General features: G+C 41.3%; 1 protein-coding gene across 1 annotated transcript; it reads left to right on the forward strand.

Annotated features, from left to right (window-relative positions):
- The first annotated feature begins 228 nt into the window (after positions 1-228).
- LOC137893371 (pikachurin) lies at positions 229-13,925 on the forward strand. The gene is made up of 25 exons (XM_068738832.1): positions 229-334; positions 2,494-2,603; positions 3,183-3,269; positions 3,654-3,680; positions 4,009-4,126; positions 4,239-4,374; positions 5,234-5,400; positions 6,779-6,891; positions 7,037-7,293; positions 7,873-8,057; positions 8,166-8,266; positions 8,346-8,446; positions 8,711-8,855; positions 8,965-9,154; positions 9,387-9,512; positions 9,708-9,951; positions 10,047-10,158; positions 10,432-10,548; positions 10,797-10,977; positions 11,923-11,946; positions 12,111-12,189; positions 12,357-12,500; positions 12,729-12,812; positions 13,574-13,677; positions 13,774-13,925. Exons 1-25 carry the CDS (start codon positions 229-231, stop codon positions 13,923-13,925), a joined length of 3,210 nt encoding a protein of 1,069 aa, XP_068594933.1.
- Positions 13,926-15,979: the final 2,054 nt, after the last annotated feature.

A 15,979-nucleotide genomic window follows, 5' to 3' on the forward strand; every position in this document is an offset into this window, starting at 1 on the left:
GTAATCTTATCAGTGTCAAACCGAAGCTGCCCCGCAGCTCTCCGGGCACTTTTTTTTAGTTCTTGGAATTTGCGACAAAATCAGGATTTAAAAAAAAAAACTGGCTTTTATCAGACGATACTTTTTTTTTTCTCGACAAAGGGTTTATTACTTTTTTTAGTCACAGGAATCTTTGAATTTGATAAAATGATCATTTGACAGTTTTAACTTTCTATACCTGCAGAAGACATGGAATCTAAATGTAAAGAGAGAATTCTTTCATACTTACTTCTCTTTGCAATCTGCTCAGCCAGTGTTTGCGTTGGTGCAAGAAGATCAAATGCTCGCAGACCTGGTAAGTTCTCCCACTATACCCTTCACACTTGACAAGGTGCAGCAATTCTAGCCTGCACTGAAACATTGTCGATTTCAGGATAGCCATCGTTCTGCTTGTTTGATTCGACTTGTTAGTCACGTCTCAGGTCAGTAAAAGCGTGAAGCGTTCATATTTGGACATTCATTCACACTGAATCACAAGGAATGATTGGTCTTATCTGTTCTATGTATTTTCATAGGAACATGGAAGTGAAACTAAATCCATGAAAGCTACTCTGCAACATTTTAATTAGATAAAAGGAGGCTTTTCCTGCATGCTTTCAGTCACTAACACCACAAGGAAAATGAATACTTTCAGATAAGTTTGAATAACCCTCGTCAACTCCCCAGAACAGAATCAGCCCTTTATAGTGCTGCCTTTGAAGGGTTTTATTGATATAGCTATAGCTATTGGACAAGAAATTGGGGGTGGAATTATTTAGGGTATTTGACAGTCGTGTAGGGTGGGGTGAGGGGGGACCTCTATCTGACCACCGAATTTCACCTGGATCGGAACCAGAATGACGTTAGGAAAAACGATTACGTTAAAAAGCCAGTTACAAATACACATCAACTCTGATTCATGTGTATTTTCATGGTTGGTGTATAAAGATGCCAAGAACAATTGATAACTTTTGGTGATGATCCAGATCACCATGTGGAATGTTGTAAATATAATTATGAGAGGAATGAGATCTGCACTCTCTGAGTGCTTTTCGAGTCTAGATTTCTTTTTGTAACTCATCTGACCTGACCTCACATGTCCAATATCAGACGTGGGCAATGTCCCACATGAAATTGACGAAGCCCACAGTTGAGTGGAGCTTCAAATGGAAGCCCTGTAACAAAGTCGGCGTGTCCCCATCCTTCAGTGGGACCCTTATATGAGGGTGAGTGTCACTTTGTTCGCTCTCAGGTCTGTGTGAGTCACAGATGAGTGATCCAGGAGTGTACTCTTCTGCTGCTGTGGAGGCTATGGTTGATCCGATATTTCTCATTAGGCTCTGAAATGTGCCTTTTACCAAGTGTACAATATCAGCTTCTTGGTAGGTAGTGTTTTTGAACATGCACACAAACAATTAAATTAAGGAGTCCCCTCTTCATCTATCTGATTTGGATCAAGAAATTCAGCTGGCATATTGAATCACCTGATCAGATAGAGGAATGGGTACGGTATATAAATGTTTGAGAGAAGCCGATTCAGGAGCACAGGAGGTGGAACGGGGGATTGCCCCCCCCCCCCCCCCAAAAAAAAAGAAGAAGCGAGAAGACGTGGAGGAGAGCAGCTCTGTAGCTGTGTGACATTTCAGCTTGCCTGATTTCCCTCACCAAAAATTCTGCCCTTACGTTGCTTTAACAGAAAGGTCAGTTGTGACGATGGTACAACGGTAGACTTTGCAGACAAGGTGTAGAGGCTACATATTTTATCAGCCCATATGAGAATCTACTCTTGTCACATGTCATTAAATTCACGAGCAGCTAATAAATATTGTTGGGGAGCATTTCCAAGCAGCTGGTTGTTGGACTGGATGTGACAATACTGTATAATTAATGCAAATGAAATGACAAAGTGTGTGCTTTTGGGTGCACAAGGGTACTTGTTGGCCTAGGATTCTCCATTAAAGCCAGATGAAACATGCATAGTGGGTCATCGGGGGTTTTTATGTAGCTTTCTACACCTTGATCTGTCCTTCGAGTGCCCTCTAAAGTGTCTCCAGGCTGCAGCTGCATGCTAGGGGTGCAATTATAATCGCTTGAAGTGTCACAAAAGCACCTAAGATTGATGAATTCAGACCAGGGACATGATGACATTTCCCAGTCGGAGTCACTTGATATTATGGACATGCTCAGCCTTCAGGCCGATTCAAAAAGACTACAACATGGTGATGATTCCATTTTTGATGATGATGTTGATTATTATTATCAGAAGTTTTTTTGCAACTTCTTTCATGATTCTGACAAAAATATAACATTAGTTTCAAATTATGCATTTTGTTTAAAAATATTCTTAGCATGAATGGAAGCTGTGGAACGAAAGTTGTAAAGGGGAGCTAAAAGAAAGTAGCTCTATTAACATGCTTTTTGATGATTATATCTTCAGGTTCCCTCACTGACTATGTCTCTGTTTGCTTGAATCAGATCGTCTGAGTCCTCCGTTAGATATCCAGCTGGAGAAAATCAACTGCACTGCCTTTAGTGTTCGATGGAAGATGCCACGGCGACATGTCAGCACAATCACTGGATACAAGGTAGTCTATGATCTTACAGTAAATCATAGCACAGATGAGGTAATACTGCATGTATGTGTGTGTGTGTGCGCGCATTTGGATTTGAAAGTTAAAGCTGCTCTCAGACATCATAAATATTAAAGTAATATCTGTTTATTATTTCACAAATGCATTCTTATTAAAGCAAAATCTGATAATGTATGTATTATTACACATCACAAATACATATATATTACATTTCTGAATTGACTGAAAACTGTTTGTTTTTAGTCAATCATTAAAACAAAATGTGGATCAGTATGACTGTGCTCTGCTTTGGACCATATGTCTGCACTAAGAGGATTAGTTAGCCACCTAGCTTCCCCAGGACTCACAGATAAACATGTGTGTTCACTTCATATACTGTACATATAATTTTGTCTGCTCATTATTCACTGTTTCTATTGATGATGTTCAGGAAAAGATTAAAGACGGTCATTTTAATAAATACCATGACCTCCATAAATGTCTGCCAGTATCAATACTACTGAAATATACTAATATTGGTTTGATATTGGACAAATAATTCAAAGTTTCTCTTTGTGTGTGTCCTATTTGCAGGTGTTCTGCACCGAGTTGAGGCATGGCCGTCCGTTGGGCGCAGCGTCCTTGATGGAGGTGCCTCTTAGTTTGGACATGTTGACCACTGTGAGTACGCGGACTGAGGTTTGAGTATTTTCATTGCATTTCCCTTATGATCACTAAAAAGCAACTGAAAGCAACATTACCATGGAAAATAACAAATCAAAGACATTTTGCAGTAAGAGTGGGAACATGCTGCAATTTCCGTGGCAGCGATTTCTTTACACTTCAAGAACAAAAATCTTCAGAGAAATGTTGCTAAAATATTTCGCTGTAATTCAGACCCTTTGCTGAATAGAAACGCACCGTTGCACGGTGCAACATTTAATTGGGTATTTACTTAAAGCAGATCCCCCTTTACCTATGTTTTAAGTACACTTGTTAAAAGCTAAAGTACTGTGAGTTTCTTTAAATTCATTTCTAAAATATTCTGCTCTTATTTCCACAAAGGGACAATTTGACGGACAAGCGAGCTTTGTGAGTATCATGGTGTTTTATTTTTCTAATTAAAACCATCACTGCTTGCAGTTGACATTTATGGCTGGGTATGAGTCTGTGAGTGTGGATCTCACTCCCACAGTCCAATAACATGCAGTTTCAGTGAACTTATGACTCTAAATTATCCACAAGTGTGAATTGTGAGTGTGAATGTGAGACTTTTTATGTGCTGACATTGTCCACGGTGACAAGCTGTTCAGGGCTGCCTCTCACTTTGAAAGCTAGATGGATGGATGGATGGATGTTCCTCCTCCAACCAGCCTTGCTGATGTGCTCCCATCTACCTCTCCTACTTGCCTTTTCATAGGAAGTGGAAATTGGCAACTTGAAAATGAACTCTAAATACAGAGTTAGTGTTGGCGCCTATGGCTGGGCAGGGGAAGGTAGAGCCAGCATGCCCAGAGACATCAGCACCGCCTCACATGGTGAGCAAGCAGCGTATGACCAATAGGAATCACCTTCACAGCAGACGCTTTTATGTCCTCTTCGGTATTGCTCACGTCTTTCACTAACCTCAGTTTCCTTCTGCGTCACCAGACATGTGCTTGCCCCCATCGCCACCCACTCAACCTGTTGTCATGGCGGTCTCTGACACAGAGCTGGCATTGTCATGGCAGCAAGGAGAGAGCGAGGGAAGCGCACCTGTCCTTCACTTTCTAGTAGCTTACATCAGGTCTGTTGTAATTGATCAATCAACTGTATACGTGTACTCTATTATTGTGGCCGTTTGAGATCTCAGCAGCACAGTACACGGGCACATACAGTGTACACAGGTACAAGCATTTGAACACGAGTTTATGTTTCATGCATAAACCAGGCTGCACTGACAATTACCAGGTGAAGAGCCGCATGAAGTGGCGGCATCCTGGAGGAGGAGGACAGGCTCGAGTGAAAAGCCTTATTCCGTCAGCGTGAGATAAAAAAACAGAGATGTAATGAAGCAGCAAATGAAATTACGGCATCTTAAAGAAATAATTATTTGCTTGGAGTTAGATGAGAATATAATTTCCATCAAAATGTGAACTTAGTTAGTTCGAACACTTAGTTCATGCTCAGAGTTAATAGTTACAGCTAAAAGACAGAGGCGGCAGCGTAGACATGAATCAGTGTCTGTTTTTGTGTGTGAGGGTATTTTCCACACAAAAGGGGCAAATCTTTCTCTGCTTACATCAGGCTGTGCTGAAGGGAGACATTGAGTGGTGAGGAAGATGACCTTATTCAACAGTTAGCTGCGCCTCCAGGCTGTTAGAACTTAACACGCATGGCAGCTGAGGGGAAGCTAGAGGTCACAGGCAGGAAAATTAAGGCTCAGCAATGTTTTTATTCTGTTGTGATTTTCTCTTTTCCAAAGCGACGCTCTGATTAAAGTAGAAAATAATCAGATCTATAGTAAAGATTCACAAAAAATACCATCATAATCAATGATTTTAATTAGTATCTCTGGGGGCGGACACAGTGGTGCAGTGAGTAGCGCTGTTGCCTCCCAGCGAGAACCAACTAAAGATTCCTCGTGTGTCTTTGTCATTTTTCAGGCCAGAAATGGACACAGAGTGGACGTATATCCGCGAGCCCATTGAGACCAACTCGATGGTTTTGAAGGGGCTGCTACCAGAAACCGAGTACCAGTTTGTTGTTAGGGCGGTCAACATGCACGGAGCCAGTCCTCCCAGTCACATCAACCGCCCTGTGCGCACTCCTGGTAAGGCCAAGCATTGATCGCTGAGCCAGCATTTAGTAAGACTCGGTCTCTGATGCCTCATTCAACGACCCCATTTCAAATCAGTCAGATATCACCAGCGCAGCCGCGAAAAACGAAACAACCTCTGTTTAGGTTTCATACATTCAAAGTTACTCTCACATCAAAAGATCCAACATGTTACAACCACCCTGCATATACGAGATGTAGAGCAGCAGCATTAGAGGCATTTACTTTATTATTTTTGATGTAGTGGCACAGTCAGAACTCATTGATATTAAAACACAAACACACTCTCATTCGCACAGGTGTATGTGTGTTACATACACCTGCACCACAGTAACATCTGGATTAAGGGCCACAGCATACAAATAACTTACTGACACATTTGTGGCCGTCATGTGCTTGAAAGAGTTAAAGCTTATGTCAGGCTTTCGGAGTATTGATTATTCAACTCAAACAGCAAAATATATTATCCAACTCCGGAAAGGTGGTTTCTGCCTCGCAGGCTCTGTTTATCCTCACATAGCTGGTCTGATTGTCTTTAGCACCTGAAGTCCTGCTCAGCAGCTCAGAGACAGACAAGCAGATCAAAAAAATAAATAAATACAGGCGGGGAGGCAGATGATATCACAAAAACCCGCTTAAAAATGATGCCAATGAAAGTTGGGTGAAGAATGCTTCTCTTCGACAGACTGAGAACAACAGAGGGAAAGGAAGGAAGGAAGAGAAAGAAGTGTGGTCTCTTAGCAGGGGATAGAAGCAGGTTACGTTGGCGTCTCATCAGACAGGATTAAGGATGGGATGCCAGACCCCTATGAACACACACACACACACACACACACACACAAGACCGCTGCTTCAGTGAACAGCAGGGGTGGGCTTGACTGACTGACGTACAGTTTTGTCATTCTCTCTGTGACAGTTCATCAGTGAGTGTGTTTATTGCAGTTAGAAAAAAAAGGTGGTTATTATATTAATTCGTGTAGGGGCAGGGCCGGGGGGGGGGGGGGGGGGGGTTACACAATGGAAGATTAGTCTGCTAAGCTTTTTTGGGCATCACCCCTCCTTGTACGCTGGTGCTTAGATCTAATGTTATTATTAGCTTGTGCTGTTTATTTCTTAAATCTTGACATCCATTCAGTCAATGGTCCCTTAGATTAGATTACGGTATATTAATAATCCACTATTACACATAGCCAGTTAAAGGGTTTAGGTGTTTCACCCAAAAAGCAAATCTAAAGATAATTTTGCTTCTATAATATACTTACTCTGTCTGCATATTTACAAACTACTGACTTATTACGCATTAATCATTAAAGAATCAAGGCTTTAAAAGCATGCAATAATCCTCCTGTGTCTTTGCTGACATTCTGGACAGCTGCATCCGACGCTGGCAGCGGCGACTATGGGCGTTACCTAACAGAGTCGAGGACCAATGATGAAGATGGCTTCGACTTTGACGACTCTGATTACGATATCTTCATTGAAGAGGTTGGTTTTTTATTTTTTATTTTATTTTTTTTACCTGCCACAGCTATGCGAAATCTTCTAAAATAAGTTTAGCAGTGCAATGAACACAAATTTCATGTCACTGCATCACCTGCACGTGTTTCTATTGATTTCCTCCTCCTCCTAGTTGAAGTCATTTCCAGGCATAAATCAGGACAAGAAGAAGTCTCAGCTCCGCTCACGCTCTGGCCCGCCGTCTGGACACAACGTCATGTATCGCATGGACACCGTCGCTCCTCCTAATGTCACTGATCCTCCAGCATCAGACTCCACCGCCTCCATCTTCATAGAGCTCACAGATCTGGTTGTCTCAACCACTGCAGGGCCCAGTACCACAACAGCTACGACTGCCACCACAACTGCTGCCTCTCTTACCACTACCATGTAAGATGCACATTAAATTGAACATTTAAAAATGCTGACCAAAGTGGAGAGAGCAAGAAAACAAAATCTCAATTCACATACCGTGCATCTTCCTCTGTGACTTCTGGATTGGATTCTCCAAGCTTTCTCCTTTTTTTTCTGAAGGAGATTTGCCTTTTCGTGCTGAGTTATTTTATAACTATATGTATACTAGAGCAGTGAAATGTCGCATCAATCCGTCACTCTGGTTGTTGAGTTTTGCAAGTCATTGACTGCCGGAGGCCTGACTACCTCTTTATTACATTTGTATTTAAATGTTATGCTGTTTCCAGTTGGATGCTTTTGATCTCCTGCCAAGAGAGGAGACAAATAAATAAATACCTGTCAGGAAAACAGGTTAATTCAACTCTGATCATGTAATCAATACATGACAGGATTACACTTGAAAGAGAATCTTTGCACTGTAAAAAAAAACCACGTTTTTTTCAGAAGACTGAATGTTCTTATCTTTCATAAGATAAGATTCAATTCATTGTTGTTGAGCATGTCACAAGTACAAGCAATGAAATACTGTTTATAGTTTCTTCCCCTTCTACTTAGCACTACTTTGCCCGCCACCGCCGGCCCAACTGTCTCCCCCTGGAAGGGGGAAGCACCTCGAGTGTACAACCTGACCTGTGATGACACGGTGTGCCCCCCTGACAGCTTCTGTCTCAATGAGTACAACAGCAGAAGGTCACGCTGCCATTGCAGCTTAGGGCGGAAAGGCGACACCTGCTCTGAGGGTGAGCGAGAGCAAGCCGCGGCTGCATTTACACCCATCTGGGTTTGCGTGTGTGTCATACTTTTCCAAACATCCATTTGTCAAGATCTAATCCTCCGTTCTTCTTCAGCGGTGTTGGTGAACTTTCCCAGATTCTACGGTCACTCTCACATGACCTTTGAACCTTTGAAGAATTCCTACCAGATGTTTCAGATCACTTTGGAGTTCAAGGTAAAAAAGAACACCTCGCAGCGACTTTTGTCTTTCACGCGGGTTAAGGGAGCGTTAAAGCAGTTTCTCTGCGCGACAGGCGGACTCAGAGGACGGCTTGCTGTTCTACTGTGGCGAGAATGAACACGGCCGGGGAGACTTCGCCTCGCTGGCTCTGGTGCGGGGAGCGCTGCATTACAGGTGAAGGAAACGCTGACCCTGTGTGGATTTGGAATTTCACAGGTTTGATTGATGGAAAACTGATAAACTGCCTGCAGAATCTGGTTGGTTGTTTGTTTTGAGATTTTCAGAACTCAGAAAGAACATTTTAACTGTTTAATGTAGACAATGTCTAAGTGATACAGAAAATGTTTTGTGGGGAATTTTAATTAGGAAATTAGAGCAAAATGGATTCAAATTCTAAATCTTTTTTGTGTGCTTGTTTTCATATCTGATGTTCCTCAGGTTTAACTGTGGCACAGGAGCAGCTCAGATAATCAGTGAGAATCGCGTTGTCGTTGGTCAGTGGCATACAGCTACCGTATTTAGGGACGGCATGAGTGGCTGGCTGCGACTAGACGATGACACGCCCATATCTGGACGCGCACAGGTACCAATATGAGATTAAGGTTCAAGAACTTTATGTATGGCCGACTTTCCCTCGACAGACCATTCAGATTGTGAACCAATGTAAATGTTATTGATTGTCACTCTTTCAGGGACAGTACACAAAGATCACATTCCGTTCCCCCCTCTATGTGGGCGGATCCCCGAGTGCTTATTGGCTGGTCAGGGCGACGGGGACGAATCGAGGCTTCTTCGGATGCATTCAGAGTCTAACTATCAACAACAAAGTCGCAGACCTCAGGCCTTGGCCTCTGGGAAAAGCGCTGAGTGGAGCTGACGTTGGTAAGCTGCTGCATAAAAAGACACAAACACGTTTATTAAATGGTTATAATATGTGGACAACACTTATAAGGTACATTTCTGTAATGATCATTATGTTGTTAGCCAATGTTTCTCACGTTATACAAATGTGAGGCTGTGTTCGCTCTTTGAGCGTTTCCGCACCTTTCCCTGCTGCCTCTTGGCTGCAGACACACGACTCTGCCTTAATGAGCTCTCCTTGCCCCTCTGCCAGGTGAGTGCAGCGGCGGGGTGTGCGACCTTGTCGGCTGTGCCCATGGCGGCGTCTGCTTCGTAAACCGTGCTGATGGATACATCTGCCTGTGCCCGCTTGGCTTCAGAGGAGAACTTTGTGAAGACAGTGAGTAAAATGTCTTTTATTCTAAACCCTTCGTTGATCATCATAGAGGGGCTGGGTGCAATATGAAGGACCAGTGAAGGGAGGAGGATATTCTTCTCTTCTTTATTTCATGGTCTTCACGATGTTTATGTCCTCTCTCAAACCCTTCGGCTCTTTTTAATTTTTTCCCCTTATGCCTTCTTCTCAACGCTCCAGGTTTCTCACTGTCTTCACCGCTCTTTAACGAGACAATGTTTTCATATGCTGTCATCCCATGGCCTCAGTCCTCTCAGAGTTATCTGTCCTTTATGGAGTTTGAGCTGACGTTTCGTCCGTCCATGCCTGATGGGACGCTGCTGTACAGTGATGATGCAGGCAGTGGAGACTTCCTGGCCATCAATCTCGTGGACAAATATGTAGAGTTCAGATTTGACTGTGGCTCTGGAGGAGCTACAATAAGGTACTGAATCAATAGACTTGCCAGACAATGTCTTATCATTCTTGTCTCTTGTAACTTGATGGGGTCTTTATTGTATGTGATGATCTGGGACATAGGAGTGAAGAGCAAATCCGTATGGACACATGGCACGAACTGAGGGTGTCCAGAACAGCGAAGAGTGGCATCCTTCAGGTGGACAGCCAGGAGCCGATGGAGGGAATCGCTGAGGTATTTTTTCATTCATGTCGTTTGAAAATGGACTGGAAAATGGAATAAGTGCCACTAGGAGCTAACAATCAACCTAAATGGACTAAAAATAGCCAGACAAAGGACACCTCCAAAAGGGCAAAAAAAAACCATGGAATTAATTTGCAAAAGACAAGAAAATTACAACAGAATGGAATAACAGCCATGTTGATTCACTATTGTATCACACACACACACACACACACACACATGGCATGTATGCATGCACTAATCTCTTTTTTATTTTCACATCAGGGAGCTTTCACTCAGATCAACTGCAGCTCACCTCTATATATTGGTGGAGTACCAGAATACGATAACACCAAGAGGACAGCAGGTGTAAAGAAGCCCTTCACTGGGATCGTTCAGAAGGTATCATCACACCCACTCTCAGCACCCGGCTCCTGCATTCAAACATGGCTTCATCGCTTCATTTAGGGATGCAGTTATTTTAACACTGTTTAATAAAGATCATTCAGATACTTCTGTTGCATCAAATCATCTTTATGCATCATCGTTATGACAACCAAACAAAATGTAAAAAGTCCAGTGGATTTTTTTCTACAACTCTTCTTGCTTCCTCTTCTTCCTCGTCTGTCCATTTTTTCTCATGTCTTCAGCTGATATTGAATGACCGCACCATCCCGATAACGAATGGCTTTGCTAGTGGAATCAATGTGGCAAATTCAGCACACCCATGTGTCCAAAGTCCCTGCGCCAATGGAGGGACATGCAGGCCCAAGTGGGACAGTTATGAGTGTGACTGCCCCCTAGGGTATGATGGGAGGCACTGCCAGAAAGGTCAGTCACTTGATTTCTGTCTTTAGAACTAGATTAACTTTAGGCAAAGTAACTTTAAATCTTTGTGTATATTATCTGATCTACTACAAATACAAGCACAAGAACAAGCCCAGTTATAGAACAGCTGAAAATGCATTGAATTTAGTAATTTAATATGAGTTTTATTTGTATTAATTGTGGATGATTTATGTACTAAGGACTTTCAACGGAAATAAGACCGCAAGGGCCTTTTTGAATGCTCCTCTTAGACAGGATGTTTGACTGTATTTGTACTGTAATACATGCTACTGTTTGACTGTACTCGTACTCTAACATTCTATCTAATAAATATATTCATCATCGTCATCATCAATGATGTGCGACAGTTGCAAAAAACAGGATCATTCAATTACCTGATGCTGCTTTGTGCTTTAAGAGACGTCTTTACACACGGATTACACACCGCTTATCAAAAATAATATTTTATGAGCTTTTCAGGACGGGTAATAATTATTTGGTAATAAAACTAAAACGTAGTTGGAATGCATTGTGAAACGTGCCTAAAATGAGATTTAGTGCTGCTTGGTGATTCGTGTTTCAAGAGGAAGTGAACCTTGCCATTCTTGCATGTAAATGGCAAACAACTTGAAGTTACTATTTAATGTTACTGGTATCAAATTCAGAATAACATGTTCATTCATTCATTCATTCAATTTACAAAAATCACTTAAGTTGAGTCGATAAAACAAGTTTTGTCTTTGCCTTGTTTTCAGTCGAGAAGAGACAACATTGCATTTTACTTCAATGTGAATGAAAATCATAAGCAAATGAAGGGCTGCACTGTTTTCTGTTTTCATGTAATGCATGCTAGATTTAAACATGTGGTGTGATCTTATCCCTTTTTGGGGCTTAAATGTGCTTAAGCTTGTCTATGCCTTCTTTGTTTTTAACACCTTCACTGAGCAGAATGTGGAAATTACTGCTTGAACAGTGAGTTATCTTCTCTGACTTCCTAATCTTAACCCAGCATCTAAATGACACCTCCTTTCCCTCCTTTCTCCTCAGTTTTAGCCATTTAGACTAGTATGACTCCGTAGATACAGAATGATGCTGCCACCTTGTGATTAAGTAAACACAATGTTTCCTCTATCCAGCTGTGACTGAAGCCATCGAAATCCCTCAGTTCATCGGTCGGAGTTACCTGACATATGACAACAGAGACATCCTGAGAAGGTTTGTAGTGAAATGTGACTGATCAAGCATTCATCCATCGTATGAAGACCTCATAGGATGTTTACTGTTTCTATTATTTCTTTAGAAACATTGTCATGGTCATAAAATGACATGGCAATAGTCATGATTCTTTTTTATAAAACATGCAAAATGATCTTTCTTTTCAGAGTGTCTGGGTCCAGAACCAACCTTTTCCTCCGTTTCAAGAGCACAGCTAAGGATGGTCTGTTGCTATGGCGAGGAGACAGCCCAGTGAGGGCTAACAGTGACTATTTGTCGATGGGGCTTCAGGACGGTGCGCTAGTTTTCAGGTATTTCTTTAGAAACCATTAGCCAGTTTTCTGAAATCATAAAGAGGAGGATGGGAAGGAAGACAATGAAGATGAACTCTGACGTCATCGAAGGGCAAGGAAAGGCAGAACTAAGGTTTACCTGACGCTAAAGGAAGCAGCAGTTATCTGAGCGGCACAATGAACAGGAACCCACTGCATGCCCTTTGATGACAGCTGTGGGCTCACTCTGTTTTCCTGCTGTTGTAGTTATAACCTGGGCAGTGGCGCGGCTAGCATCACTGTTAATGGAACCTTCAATGATGGAAAGTGGCACAAAGTCAAAGCTGTGAGGTAAGCTCTAAAATCCTTATCAAATCTCTGGCTATGCTTTGAATTAATTTCATAGAGTGTGTGTGTGTGCCCCACGCCCCTTTCTGAAAGTGGGTGTTTCTTGGTTTGTTGGGGGCCCAAACTCAAATCTGAATGTTTTGTCACAGAAACTAAATGATAAAAGTTGGAGGAAGTCTGTTGAATCTATTGACAGGCCAGGGGCAGTTTAATTTTTTGTTTTTTTTTAATGATGATAAAAGGGCAGTTTTGTTAGCTGCAGCTGTTCATTTCTTTGTCCACTAGGGGTCAGTAGTGCATGCAGCACAAACTGATGTTTTATTACCATATAAAAAAAAACTGTTGTTACATCCAGCAGTCATGGGGCAATTTTAGTGTTATTAGAGCTGTCAAATCAAGGAAGATATTCCCTCTAAAACCAAACCTTGAAAACACAAATGTTGAAACCAGCATTGGTGAAATATAGTTTTAAAAGAAATAATCAAACACATGGATAGCAACATCTTTCTAATTTATAGGGGATATTGTTTCATGGTTAAAGAGTCATATTATGAAATTACCATGGAACATTGTTGACATTGGTTTTAGGCCCAATGACGTGATGGGGAAACTGAGACGCCTTGACAGAGGGTTGTGCTCTTAAACTTAAAGTGTGCTCTAGTTGTATATATGGAATGCAAAAATCTAATAAAACTTAAAGGAAGCGAAACATCAAAAGCGTGAGCGCGTACTGATATATCTTTCATTCTCACATATACCCTCAGGGATGGGCAGTCGGGGAAACTGACGGTGGATGACTATGGAGCAAAAACAGGCAGGTCAACTGGAAAGATGAGACAACTCAATATCAATGGACCGTTATATATCGGTAGGACATTTTCCCCAATTCATAACCTCATAAATCACAGTAGATACGTACTGTAAAATAAAACAGTCATTTTAATGTCTGTATTTCTCCTTTAAGGTGGCATGAAAGAGGTAGCTCTTCACACAAACAGGCAGTACATTGGAGGGTTGGTGGGCTGTGTGTCCCACTTCACACTGTCCACTGATTATCATCTGGCGCTGGTGGAGGATGCTGCTGATGGAAAGAACATCAACACCTGCTCCAACTAAATGGATTCAGTATACAGAGGTCCAGTTTCAGGACCGTTTACAATTGGAGCGAGCGCCTCGACTCGCTGATTTGTCACCTTGAAACCCGTATAACCAGCAATATAGAATTTGAACAAGGATAATACAAATGGGAAAGGAGAGAAAAGGTTTAGCACTATGGATAATGAGGTTTTCTGAAAATCCTTTTGAAGAACATTTTTTTCATGGAATGATTCGAATTGTATTTTTTATTTTTTTCTACTCTAAATCCTTATTTGATTGCTGGAAGAACCAAGTGATCCAAAGGATCAAAAGTTATCACCAAGTGTTTTCATGAGCCTGACCTAGACAAGCTAGCAGAGATAAACATTTTTGTAGAGGATTTTGGGTTTGGCCTTAGAGGATGTCTGTTGTTTTTATGGTATTTGTACTCTTGCTTGAAATGTAGTATCACTCTGTAGACTACATTTTTGAATGTCTGATTAACGGCAGTTTTTTTTTCAAAGGGTGAGGATGTCAGATGTTCACATTTGTTTCTTTATACCTTTTTTTAGTTTGCATTTTCTTTTCTTTTTTAAACTTTTTTGAGTGTGGTATTGACAGTATATATATGACAGTGGCAAAGTGACAGTATTTTAATGTAATTTGACACAATACACAGTGTGGTCGACTTAATCCAGGAAGTTGAGTAGTTAGGGTTAGTTTTTATCTTTTTGCACCAGAGGAAATAGATAATTTCACTTATTTAAGCATTGCAGTGCAAAATTGCCATTACTGTCAAATGTTTTTCTTGACTGAGATCAGTCTCAAATAAATTATCATTAAATCAGGTCATATTTTGAATTTAGCTGGGAAGAATGAAGGACAATGTCAGCACGTTCTTTCATTGTGGGCCATCCGATTAAATGAGTCATGTGGCAGTGGAATGTGATACATTGGCTGTATACCTTTAGCTGAAAATGCTTAAAAGGTATCAAACATATAGTTGTAGGAACATACTGGATCTGTGATGTCAACATTTGCTTGGAAATTCATTCAAGCTAGATAATCCAGATTTCTCTAAAGGGCTGAGCAGCTTGGAGCTGGAACAAGGGAAAAAAGGACAAAACACAGCTGAGTGGGCACATCCCAATCAGTGTTCAAGCCTTAAAGCCCCATAGCGTAATGAAAAGCAGAATTATATACCGGTACTAAAGTTGTGTCTGACTATGTAAACATCGACATTGCAAGACAATGACATACATATCAACTACATCAAATAATAAGATGGATTTTCACAATAAGATGAATTTATACACAGTAGAAAGTTGATGCATGTCAAAAATTACAATGCAATACATGTGTACACAATACCCTGTTAATTAAATAACTACCTAACTAATGACTGTTTTGTCGTGAGGTGTATGCTACATTTAGTAAAACATGATATTCAACATCTTAGGCTTTGTTTTTGATGTGCGTGGAGCTTTGTACAGTATCTAACACGTCATCAGACGCCTGAGGCTTTGGCCTTGCTGACACCACTCGATAATAATTAATCTCTTTCCACTGTGGGTGAAAAGCCAGCTATATCTTTATACAGGGAATACAAAGCCAGGACACGAGCACCAATGGCTCCAAATGTTCTGATCATAATTGACTCATTGACATGTGGAAGACTGACCTACAATGCTGAGGTCATCCTCTATGAATTCCACACCACTGTTTTTTTCCCATCAAGACAAAGTCATTTATTAGTCGTGAACTAAAGGGAAAGCTACAGATGAATACCATGTACTGTGTGCTATCATAAACACAACGACATGCCATTAGGTCAACAAGGTCAGAAGAACAGCCCAACTTTGTGCTGTATGATATAGTACACACACACACAGTAATTATTACATAAAATCTTATTGCAGCAGATCAAACACTGATCCACATGCATGCACAGTGTGCAGATTAAGGCTATCCTTTTCTGTAGGGGCTTAGTTGACAGATCTAAGCTCTGCATTCTTCACCTCCTTTCTGTTCCCTTCATCTTTAAAAACCAACCTGTCCAACCAGCACCATAAAAAGCAATGAGCATATATACG

Source organism: Brachionichthys hirsutus, chromosome 4 (assembly GCF_040956055.1).
Source record: "Brachionichthys hirsutus isolate HB-005 chromosome 4, CSIRO-AGI_Bhir_v1, whole genome shotgun sequence".
NCBI lineage: Eukaryota > Metazoa > Chordata > Actinopteri > Lophiiformes > Brachionichthyidae > Brachionichthys > Brachionichthys hirsutus.

Coding starts and splice junctions, on each gene's coding strand:
- LOC137893371 (XM_068738832.1), top strand. CDS start 229: ATGGAATCTAAATGTAAAGAGAGAATTCTTTCATACTTACTTCTCTTT. Junction 7,294..7,872: donor GCCTCTCTTACCACTACCAT/GTAAGATGCACA, acceptor CCTTCTACTTAG/CACTACTTTGCCCGCCACCG. Junction 8,267..8,345: donor AGATCACTTTGGAGTTCAAG/GTAAAAAAGAAC, acceptor TCTGCGCGACAG/GCGGACTCAGAGGACGGCTT.